Genomic DNA, 12661 nt, shown 5'->3' on the forward strand with positions numbered 1-12661 from the left:
ACATACAAGTTTCATGTTGAAGTCAAAAGAATATTTGGAGTGAAGGAGGGTCAAATAATTCGTTGAAGTTACATATGTAATTAAAATAGTTAGTTTGGACCAATTTTTGTATTTTCAGGTTGGATCCCATAAGGGCCCGAATTTCTCTTTTGTTTTATAAGGATTTTCGTTGATACAATAATCATATTCTGCATTAACGAAAATTAGAGGCTAGGATACGAATTTTATGGAGAACTAAAGTTCACAAGGTTGATATGTTGTAATCGATTTCAGCCGATACTTTGACGTTTCTTAATTTTCAATCAAATGTCTTTTCCCTTTCACAATTTTGTTATATATCTTGTGCGCTTTATTCAATTTCTATAGAATATGTGTTGATTAATTTCAATTGATATATGTTCCAAAATCGTGTTTTCTTAATTCGTTTGTGCTTAACCCGTTTACTTAATTCGGAATTTGTTTGCTTAATTTAGAAATTAGGAACACATATCATATACTAGTATCTATGCGCTTGTTATTATTGCTATAATCGAAAACGGATTAGAATCCTCTTAGGGCATGAAAATTATATTAACCAATGATAAGTTAGGAAACCAAATCAGTAGATAAGCTTATTTCATAATACTTTTTATAATCCCTTATTCTTAATCAAATCGACCCCCCCTATTTCGTTTTCTTATTTTGTTAATTTGCCAAGATTCTTTGCGATAGGATACTCGAGTGTCGCTTCCCTAGACTATCATTCTTAATTACTTGCTTTTAACCCGTGTGTGATAGCGGATGAAGATGCGGATTGGTCAGTTATCTAGACAAATAGTTGCTTTACCTAGCTCAAGTGGAGGATTTACATGTAATACTGTAGATAATCCTAAGAATGAATCATATAAGGCTATGGACATAAATTTTAAGATGATCACCAAAAATGATGAAGATGAAATAATTGAAGAGGATGTGATTAAAAAAGAGGAAAGTGGAAATCAGGGTGACCAAGAGGAAAAAGGAGTCACCATTGAGAAAATAATAGATAAAACTCCCCTTGGAGAAGAACAAAGAAGTAAGTCCTGAATGATCCAAACCTAGAACTACCGGATTACATAAAACCACTAGATCCCATAATTAATAAGAAACCAGTTCAGAACGATGAAACAAGGATGTTTGCAAAGTTCAAGGAGATGTAGACTACACTTCAGGTAAGTATTTTGTTTCATGAGATTTTAGAACTATTGCCTAAGTTTGATAAATTTATGAAGGCATTACTAAAGGGGGCGAAAGAGAAAGTGGTCAAGGAATAGCTAAACATGACTGAAAAGAATGATATGGCAATGCCTCAAATATTTCCACCAAAGCTAAAAGACCTAAGTAAGTTTACTGTTTCTTGTAGTATTGGTGGAGTAAAGATCCCATATGCTTTATGTGAGTTAGGATCTAGTATAAATGTCATGCCAGTGAAAAAGGTTAAAGAATTGAACGTGGGTTATATCACACAGAGTAACATGACTCTCACTTTAGTTGATTCATCTGTTACTCAATCGCTTGGTATCTTACGAGACGTGTTAGTACATGTCGATGGTTTAGTGTTTCCTGTAGATTTTATGGTGCTTGATACAAAAGGAGATTCAGAAGGGTCAATTATTCTCGAACGCCCATTTTTAGCAACCGAGAAAACAAAGATATATGTGGAAATGGGTGAACTTGTCTTGAAGTTCAACAAAGCAAAAGTAGTTTTCAAGGTGTATGACTGAACACTATATATGGAGGACTTGGATACTTGCTACCATCTGGAGGAAAAAAGTAGTAAGGTAGACAAAGGAAAAGAAACAAGTGAATTGACCGACATGAGGGTATCCCTTGCACCTGACGTGCCTTAGGCATGAATCGTCAAACTAATGACAGAAAATAAAAGCTTGATGGGAGGTAACCCATTGGTAAGAATTTAATTTATTTTGCATTGAATTTAAATTTTTAAACATGCCAATTTGTGTGTTATTTTTCTAAAAGAGAAAATAGGTAAAAGAAGAGAAGAAATAAAAAGCAAATGAGAAGAAAAGAAGAAAAAAGAGAGAAGAAAAAGCTCCAGCCCCTGGAATAATCACACAGGCTATCACGCGCGTGACATGACTCCTTCGTGTGCGTGATATGTTCATAACACGCGGAATTGAGACATTCGGAGAATCTGAGTAACGTTAACTTCGTGTGTGTGTGTTGAGGGTATGACGTGCGTGATATGAACGTTAGAGAGAGACGTTGGAGGTGACCGTTGCCATCAGCCGCACGATGGATGTATAATGGAACGATGGTAACGAATAGTTGGCCTATAAATAATGATTTCTAAATCACTTTTTCCAAAAATCTTTCTCTACTCCTTCTACTTTTTACATATTCATCTGAGTAATCTCTACGTATTTTTTCTTTTTCTCTATGTAGTGTTATTTTTGTGTTGTTGTTATAGGTAAAAATGGCTTCAAAGAGAGGACGATTGACAAGAGGTTCATCCTCTAGGGATGCCCTAACTTCTAACGCTCCTACCTTCCAAAATCTCAATTTTCTCTTAGAGGTCATGTTGAAAAATACCTCAAATTAGTGGATTACCACATTGTGAAGGAGGGAGCATTCACTTTGGATGATTTGCAAGGTTTTTAGGAAGTGGGGGAAGTTTTGCAACAAAGGCGTTGAGTAAGTTTCGACAATATGATTCATGAAACTAATAAAAGCATAAGCCTAGAATTTTACGCAAACATGGCATTTGGAGAGGTAAACCCCTACACCTCTTATGTGCGAGGTAAGTATATTGACTATTCTCCTTCATCTATAAATTCTCTTTTTAATTTTCAGCCTCCTCCCATGTGGGCTCTTATGAACTATAGACGCGAGCACAAAGTTATAAACGAGGAAATGGCCCAAGTAATGTTAGATACTTTTTGTAGACCAGGGGCGAAATGAGTGGTAGAGCGTGGCTTAGCACTACGTCTCAAAACCATCCAATTTCTCCAAATTCTGAGGGCTTAGGCCTCATTTTTCGTGCAAACTTTAGAGGTTGTACCTAATCAATCATAATTCATTGTGAAGCGGTGTTTAGGTCTTTTGAAAATATAAAATATATGGATAACATTGAACAAAAGGCTTGTGGGCATTTTTATGTTATAAATGAATTGTGTAGGAGATCAGGTGTGCCCGTTTACCCCGATGATGAGATGATCAGTCTGAAAGAACCTCTTAACACTTCGCCATAAGAAGGCTGCAAAACATGCATCAAGGAGACGCTGCTCAAAATGATCAAGAAGACAATCAAGCTGGACATGATGAAGGATTCTACCAACCACAAGCACAACAAAAACCACAACAGATGCAAGGTCAACAAGCTTTATAGTTCCAAAGAAGAATGGAAGCTCACGCAATGGGGGTTACATGGTGGATAACAGAAGTTTCACCCACTTTGTCTTTTGAACCTCTGAGATTCGTTCTTATGTTCCAAGACTTCTATAATCAGCAAGAAGACCATATGTTGGCTCAGAGCTTAAGAGCCCAGTTTGAATCAGCCGAAGAGATGGAGAATTACTTCACCAACTAAGATCAAAAGCAAGCAAGGAGGAGAGACCATATGCGCGTATAATAGACGAGGTAGAATAATGACTTAAACACAATGAATGATACACATGATCTTTTCTGAAACAATGACATATGAAAATACATTTAGTTTATTTTTAAGTTTTAGAAGATTTTATTTTTATTTTCAAATGTAACCTTGATAAGAGTAATAGTCACTATAAGTTCTCTCCCCATTTATACTATTCATTCAAATATCTTTAATAAACAAGTTTGTAGCTGTGTTTTTTTTCTTCAGATTTACAAGTTTATCACTTTAGCATTGAACAAATGATCAAAAAGAATGTTACCATCAGGAAATTAACTTACAACATGAAGGCAAAGGATGAGAAAAGAATCAAAGGACTTGTACTCAACCTTCAAATACCCCAACTAGTAAGGTTTGAGCCAAATAAATTCCATTATTCACTATTCTTTCTTATTGAGTGTATCTACACATTATTGTTTTGTCTGGTTTGAACTATTTCCGATAAAATTTGTCTTGATTTATTAACACACACTGATGCAATTGTTTGTTTATAACTTTGAGCCTTTTTAAACTACCCTGTAGTAATAGGTATATTTGTTGTTAACCACTTTGAGCTTGGTCTTTCTTTTGGTGACTTAGCCTTAATTTTTAGCCGTGTGACTTAAAAGATTTTTTTTCCACCCTCTCTTTGGAGTTAGGTAGAATTGTAGTTCTTAAGTTGTATGAAAATGATTAAGTTTGACGTTGCTCTTAAAAGTAAGAAAAGTTTTAAGTTTGGGGTTGGGGTACTAGATAAAATTGGTAAAAAAATTCAAAAAAAAACTTATGAGAAAACAAGAAGTGGAAAAAGAAACTTCTTCAAAAAAAAGAGAGAAAAGAAAAAGAATGTTAAGCATAATAAGGACCACAATAGAAAAATATCTAGTAGCACCAAGAAGGAACAAAGGGGTATGATGATTGAAGGAGAACTAGCTACTTAACTCCAAAGGTCTAAACCTACATTCCCAAAAATATCCTACCCGAACATAAGCTAAGTTACAACCTAAACAGTCCTTAAATGTGTGTGTTTTGATTTATTTGATGAATTATAGTTGAACATCATCAAGATAAGCATAATTGATTTTACATGTTGATTAAGAGATGACCATATCCATTGAGTAAGTCAAAGTGAGATGAGAGTCAGGTTGAGTACTCATCAAAGGTAGATGACGTTTTCTGAATTTTCCAGATAGAAGTTGGAAGCTAGAAGGATGGTCAGGTAACAAAAAAAATACATTATATGGTAATGTTCAACTGTTATTGTGCGGCTTTCTTTTGTTGGAATATGAAGTTGCAAGCGAGTTACTTGAGGACAAACAACAATTCAAGTTTGGGGTTGTGATGACAGTCCATCATTGCATAAAATCGGTCGAAGAAATATATCAAAATAAGTTGGAGATGAGAAAAAATGAAGAAAGACCAAATAATGGGGAAAAAATAGCTAAGTGTGAAGAAATTTGACTTAGTGAAAATTTAGGTGAAAAAGGGAGCAAAAGCCTGCAGCCACTGGAATAATCACGCGCATCATCACACACACGATAGAGACATAAAGGCTGCATCACACGATGCAGGTCATCACGTGCATGACAACTCCTTTTTTATGACCTTTTCTGACGCATTCTAGTCCATTCTGAAGGCTATAAAAGGGGATTTTCTTCACTTTCTCAAGGGTTACAAATTTTGGCATAGAGAGTACGATTTTGGAGAATCAGAAGTGGTTTTTGAGCGTATTTGGAGTCATTGAAGGCCAATAATTTGAGGGATCTTATATGCTATTTTCTTCAATAATTTTTGGTATTTTATTTTGAATAATGAGTAGTTAAACTCCTTTAGGCTAGGTTGTGTTATGATGAACTTATTTCAATATTGTTGGGCAATATGTTGATTTGACTTTACATGAATGCTTTAATCTATAATTTTATTCAATTGTTTATCATTCATAATTCTTTTTATGTGAAATAATCTTTTAATCTGATTTTGGGCACATAGGGAATCCTGATCACTAGTGTATGTGTTAGACCTATGGCAATTTTTATGCTTACAATGGTTAACTAGGAATTGGAAACCCCGAGTAGTGTCTAGTGAGTAAACGCTATGTTGCATCATCTAATCCTTCTTACGCTAGTGAACTAGGGATATGAAGCTTTGTGTAGTGATTAGTGAGCTATATCGCAAGGGATTAATTATAGCGGTTTGGTTAATTCTATGTGGGATTATAGTGATGAGATTATTCATGTAAGACATCAAACATCAAAAATAGATAAATAGGGGATTCTAGACACACCTTGAGGGCTTTCATAATTCTGTATGAGTTCTTTGCTAATTTCACTTTGAAATCTTAACACCCCCACCCCATTTATTATTTTCTATATATTGCAGACATGTTGTCTTATTAAAAAGGAGCCCCCGTGGATTCGATATTTTGTTACTGCGACACTATCACTACACTTTTCGAGAAGTCATCAAAGAGCATACAAATATCATCTTAATGGACTATCAAACTTAAGGGGAGCTTACAAATCTCACCTTAATGGACTGTGTAACTCAGAGGGAACTTACAAACCTCAGATTTTGATGTTAGATTGTGTTAATTAAATCATCAACCATTATTCCTAAATTCATTTGGTTGTCATCATAAAAAAGGGGGAGATTGTTGGACAAGATTTGTTCATGCCCTTAAAAGGTTTTGATGATAACAAAGTATTTAAAGAACAAAAGGATTTATAAGACCCCAATTTTGTCCCTAAGATCCCTCATGGCATCATATCATACTATATCATTGCCTCAAGGATCTTTGTGCACCTTTGCTTCCCTCCTAGTGGGTGGGTTATCTTGTGAGTGTGGTTCTTGATCACCAAGCATGTATTGCATTTGTATATCATTGCTTTTCATCTATCTATTAACCAAAAGTACAAAAATATTGTCATCTAACCATGTTACTTGCAGATGAAGCCAGCTAGGTCAAATCAGTCAAATTAGTCATTGAACAGTGGATGGTGGCCATTCTTGAAGAATTTGGGCACCATGATCATTCATCAAGAGTTCATATGAGTTGTGACATCATTTTGAATCAAGATCTCAAGTGGTAGGGGCTTGGAATTCATCAGAACATGGTTCAGTCAACCAAAACCCTAGCAAAGTCAACTGAAGTCAACTGTGGTCAACTGTGCATTTAATCAGTGATTTGATGGTGGGAATTGGTTTGAGAGGTCTCATTCATGTCCATATAAGCCTCATATAACATGTCAAACATCCACAGTGAAGAATTGGAGGTCAGACAAAAAGTTTCCAAAAATAGTAAGTTGACCTGTAATTGGAATTTGCCAAAAATGGAAAGTTCTTCTCCTCAAAATTACTTCATCATAAAAGCTTCAAATGAATTTTTGTCCAACCTGAAAGTTGAAGATCTTGTTCTCCCATTTCCAAAAAGTCCAAGAACACTCATTTCTCATGTGTGGTTGGCAAGTTATGATCAAATCTTTCTCAAGAATTTTTGAACTTCAAAGTGAGATAACTTTCAAACCATTTGGCCAAATTGAGTGAGGTTTTTTGCTACAAGTCACATTTGATATGCTCTATCCAAATCCTTCATCACATTTCACCAAAAATCATCCAATCAAAATGGCCTTTTTCAAGTGCATTGAATTAAAAAAGAGAGGGGTGAAAAATGAACTTTCAAATTAACCATTTCCTACACTTTTTATCAATTGCCAATGTTCAGAAATTACATTTGGAGATTGCCTAAGCCCATTTCGCACTGTAGCATGCCATGCACATGCAATTTGAGTGGATTTCACCAATTAACCAAAACACTTCATTTGAGCTAATGTGATTACCATTCCACTAACCAAGCTTATGCATTATTAAACAGAGTATATATGACTCATTTCTGATTGAAAAACCCTAGCCACTTTTGAAAAACGAGATCTGAATCATTTTCTCTCAAAAACACTCAATTCCTCATCTGAATTTTTTTCTGAAAATCTGCAAAGAACTTGTGCTACTGTCCATTGTGCCTTCATCTACCAACATCTTTGGAGCCTTAGCAAGCATCATTTCATCACTGTAAAGCCAAGGAACCGCACTGTTGCATTGAAGCTCTCACATGGCAGCTGTTGATTCGGACCTCACCAAGCATTGTTGAGCCACGATTCCTCACTTATTCACCATTTGGAACATCATTGTGCATCTGTTTCAGCTCAACACGGCCAAATAACCACTGTTTCATCACTGCACCTTCAAAGAGGTTGGTTTTCGATTCTCTCTATTCTTGAAATCATGCTATGCTTATTAAAGATCCTCCCATGCTGATTATATTGAACTTTGAATCGTGAGAAATGGTTGTGTATTGAGAGAGAAACATGGATTTAAAGTTTGGTTGTCAAATTTTGTTGTGCTCATTTCTTTCTTGTTAGCTTGAGTTAGTGAAAATTAATGTTGGAATGTTGATGTACATTGTTAGCTGAGTCTAATGGTATATTTGTTTCCAAAATCTGGGAAGTTTGTTCATCGTGTTGATGAACAAGTCACTGTTGCTCATAAACCCTAAAAATGTGAACCCAGAATTCCGTTTGATCCGTTGAACCCGCGTCTGCATGTGTTTACGCGTTTGCCTGGCCATGAAATCAATCCCTGGACGACACATCCTTAAGTGAAACGCAGCGTTTCACTTAAGGGACCAAATATTTACCAAATTGCCATTCCCGTTTTATATTTTAATTAAATCATTTCATTATTTCAATATTTATTTCATTTTGTATGCCAATCTTCAAAAATTCATAAGTTCTTCAATATTTGTCCAAATTTGATGAGATTTTTTTGTAAAATTCTCCTCATGATCTCTAGTTTACTATGGTGATTTTTCCAGATTTTTTTCACGTGTGGATTTTTAAATGTGCTAGGGTTTGTTCATGTGTATCCATTTTGTGTATGCCATGCCATTTTGCTTATGAAATGATGATACTTAATCCAATGCCTCTGAATTTTTTTGTGCTTAAACTAGACATGTTCATGGTGATTTTGGTGTAGAGTTTGTGAAATTATCATTGCTGGTTGATGAGATATGATTTTTTTGAATAGAGGTGTGACAATTTGTGTCACACCATTCATGTCCAACTTCATGATTTTAATTACCATGCTTATTGAACTCAAAATGGTCTGGATTTGTGCATGAACATACTTATGGATGTTGAGAATACATGTGAATTTTTCTGGAATTTTTTGAATTCATTTCCTATTTGATTGGAATTTTTCTCCTGTTTGGTCATTTGTTGACTTTTTGTGATACATGTTTGTATTTGGTTTGTGAAATTCTAATGCTTAATTGGATGGACTTGAAATTTGACATGTGAATTGTAGACATCTGGAAGTTTATCATGGATTTAGTCCCATTCATTTATCATATGTTGTTTCTGTTTTATGATTAATTGAAGTTGGTGCATGTTTTGATGCTTTGTATGAGTTTGCCTGAACTTGCTTTGACTTTCTGATTTTCATTGACCTACTTCCTTTGATCCAAATGAGCTGAAATTTGGTATGCTTATCATGTTATGGATGATGTTTGAGCATGAATTATTTGAGGATTTATTGAAATGTTTGTGATTGGATTTGAGTGGAGTCTTTCTGTTGACTTCTTTGAGGTTCTATATGACATGTTTTGACCTAATTTGTTTGTGAAATGATGATGATGAATGATATGAATATGAAACCACTTGGGTTTGTTTCTTAATTGTTTGAACTTGATTTTGGATAGCTTTCACTTTCTGTTTTGGATTTTTTATCTCCTTTTGACCCTAGGCTTGTCCTAGTGGTCTTGTTGCTCATGTTTGAGTTTGCATTTCAGGTTAAGAAGCAAATGCTTTAAGGAGATCAATGCAAGTTGATTGAGTTTGGTTGATTATCATGAACTAACTTGTTTGTTTTGTAGGATGCTTAGCTCATATGCTTTGAGCTTTGTGCATTGCACATTTGACTGATTGTGTTGACCCTTATCTTATATTGGTTTTGAATTTAAGTTGTATACTGATTTTATTTGATTGATTTCAGGTACCATTAGTTGCTATTAGTTCTTTGAGAACTCGCATTGCTTTGCTTGATAGCATTTGCATTGAGGTAGAATCTCTTATCTTCATGTAGTCTGGAAGACCTGGCCTGTTACTTGGCCAGGCAACTGTCTGAAGTCCTCCTTAAGAGGCGATGTTTGTGCTTGTTTACTTTTGTCCCAAGCAGGAAAAGTCCTTTGAATAAGGCAATTGGTAGACAAAAGAGATATGTAGCCTATCTCCTACTATTCTGTGTGTCACTCACCTTGCTCACACCACATGTGTTGATGCATAGTGAGTAAAAACCCAAGATCAATCGAGTCAATAATCTGTGGAGAGAGTTCCTACTTTCTGAACTCCCACACCTTCTATCATTTGAAGCTCTCCCTGACCAGGGATAAGAGCATGAGGCACACCCCTCATATCCTTTCATCTGCTTCACCTTGGCTCTCAATGTCAAGGTTAAGAGCACCATTAACCCTATTCCAGTTGGCTTCAATGCCTAACCCTTTGTATGAGCCTAATTGTTTGGTTATAGAGTGTGCTGAATGACTTTGGTTGATTGATTACTTAGTTCATTTGTACATGTCTGCTTGCATGCTTTGTGCATTTATCATCATTAATTTCTCATTAGTGCATGATCATTTCATTTGTCTTTGTGACATATCTTTGTTGTTTGCCCATTGAGGATAATTGTAAGACCATTCATTGGCCATTGTTCCTATGATATGGAAGTGAGTATAAGACCATTTCATTGGCCACTCATCTTCTCTTTGCTTGATGCATTTGTTTGATTTATGTGAGGATGCAATTGTAAGTCCATGTAATTTGGCATTTGTTTTCCTATGATCATATGTTGGAGGTTAGAGTAAGCCCAGATAGATTGGCATCTGACATCCAAGTGTTTGTTTTGTTATTTTGGAGATTGGTATAAGTCCAGATAGATTGGCATCCGGTATCCACTTTTTATTTCTTTGTTGAGGAGATTGGTATAAGTCCATAGAGTGGCCTCTGATATCCAGTTCTGTTTTAGGAGATTGGTATAAGTCCAGTGATTGGCATCCGGTATCTGCTTTTGTTGACTTTCTTCCTTTGCTTTGCTTGTTTGCTCATTGCCTATTCCAAAGGACACACTTGAATCATCTTCTATATGATTTCAAGAGGTGAACCTCCTAGGAAGTTTTACACTCCATCTTCATCCACTCATCCCTCTTTGGTCCTAAACCTTTTCACACATTACTTTCAAAACTTGAGATAAATATTGTGCAAACATCTTCATGCTTTCAAATTAGAAACCTGGACCCTAAGTCTTTGACTTTTCAAACTCCATTTCATAATACTTCTTTTGAATCAATCTTAATTATACTTTGACTCCCCTTTTGTGAATAATCATAATCAATTAACTTCACCCATTCAATTGTTTTGTGGCTTTGTGCATTCTTGTTAAGTTTTCATACATTAGCCATAGGTTTGATTTATCCTAGTTGGTTGATGTCAATCTCACCTATTTGTCCTTAGTTGATTGAATTGTAAGTCTTCCTTGCTTATTATAGGGTTAACCCCTCACTAGCAAGTTGAAGCTTTTCTCACATGGTGGACTTGTTGTTTGTATAAGGTTGAGTTTTCTCCCGTGGATAACGTAAGACCTTAAGGCTTGTGTTTAAAATTGAATCCACTAACCTTTGGAAATCTTTTAGCCGAACTACGGCGTTTTGATCCTTACCTTTGATGGAAGGTACGTAGGCAACGGGTTCATCCGTTCGAACACAAAAACAATAAAAATTGTATATTCTTTTCTCATCATCCCAATCATGTTTGCACAATAATATTTCAAAACAAATAACAATTTTATGCAACAAGTGTGAAAAGGGCTCCCTAGGAGTACCTAGGATGCATTGGGTGCCTAACACCTTCCCATTGCGTAATTTACCCCTTACCCAGACTCTCTGATCTTTTCATTAGTTTTCTATGTGTAAAACTTCTTAGGCTTTTGTTCGCTTTTTAGCCAATCCTTTGGATAAATAAAAGTGCGGTGGCGACTCGATTTCTTTGTATGCTTTGCTTATGGTTTAATCAATGAATCATATAGCGACGAATACACCGCTACAGAAAAGTGGCGACTCCACTGGGGATAGATCCTTGGTGGTATTGCCTACTTTTCACCCTTGTTGTGTGATATATTGTTATTTGTTATTTGACATATTTTTGTACCATTTGGGATAACTGTATTGATTGTAATGTTTGAATTGCTTGATATACAATTGCTGTTTACTTTGGTGATCTCTGTGAGATGAGTTCTATACCCGAACTCGAGTGCATTCTAGGATAGGAGAATGGCATAGTCTTGTTGACTGGTGTGGAGTATTCCTTAGCCAGTTGACTTGCGAGTCCATTCACTTGGTGGAGGTCATGTTGGATTAATAATGTCACACAAGTTATTTGTGGTTAGGCATTATTCTTTCAATCATGTGCCGCAGAAGCCAAGGACCGTAGTTTACCAAGCCCATCTTGGCCTATTTTTAGGACGTAGTGCGGAGATCGTTCAGATGTAAGTTCTGATGCGATTGTTACGCGATACTACACTCATAAGAGTTTCTCTTGAGAATATTTTTGGAATACGAGTATTCGTTCCTCCGATAATATTCGAAAGATGGAACGATGATTATGGGAACCTCTGGTAGAACATGTCTGGCAGGTTTAAACCCTAGTACACTCCCTTTGGGTGGTTCTTAACCGAGACTCCATGCTCGTGACTCTCAGCAAACCCGTGATTCGTGGTTGAGTCGTTCAGACAGCCTTAATATCAATGGAACCTGGGTGTTGATCAGGTATAAAACCTAAATCCCCCAAAACGGATGGTTGATATTAAGGATGTTCGAGCCGGTTCATGTACCGTTAATATCAATGGAACTTGGGTGTCGATAAGGTGAAAACCTAAATCCACCAAAATGGATGATTGATATTAGGGATACAATGAGCTTTCCCATGACCTTTGTTTGGTGTGACTTGT

At 35.9% G+C, this 12661-nt stretch overlaps 1 protein-coding gene across 1 annotated transcript; it reads left to right on the top strand.

Annotated features, from left to right (window-relative positions):
* The first annotated feature begins 1298 nt into the window (after nt 1–1298).
* LOC127096441 (uncharacterized) lies at nt 1299–1742 on the top strand. Its single transcript, XM_051035010.1, has one exon. It carries the CDS (start codon nt 1299–1301, stop codon nt 1740–1742), a length of 444 nt encoding a protein of 147 aa, XP_050890967.1.
* Nucleotides 1743–12661: the final 10919 nt, after the last annotated feature.

The sequence above is a fragment of the Lathyrus oleraceus genome, chromosome 1 (assembly GCF_024323335.1).
Source record: "Lathyrus oleraceus cultivar Zhongwan6 chromosome 1, CAAS_Psat_ZW6_1.0, whole genome shotgun sequence".
Taxonomy (NCBI): Eukaryota; Viridiplantae; Streptophyta; class Magnoliopsida; order Fabales; family Fabaceae; genus Lathyrus; species Lathyrus oleraceus.

What these genes read in the sequence shown, in the direction of transcription:
- LOC127096441 (XM_051035010.1), top strand. Translation starts at nt 1,299, where the DNA reads ATGACTGAAAAGAATGATATGGCAATGCCTCAAATATTTCCACCAAAG.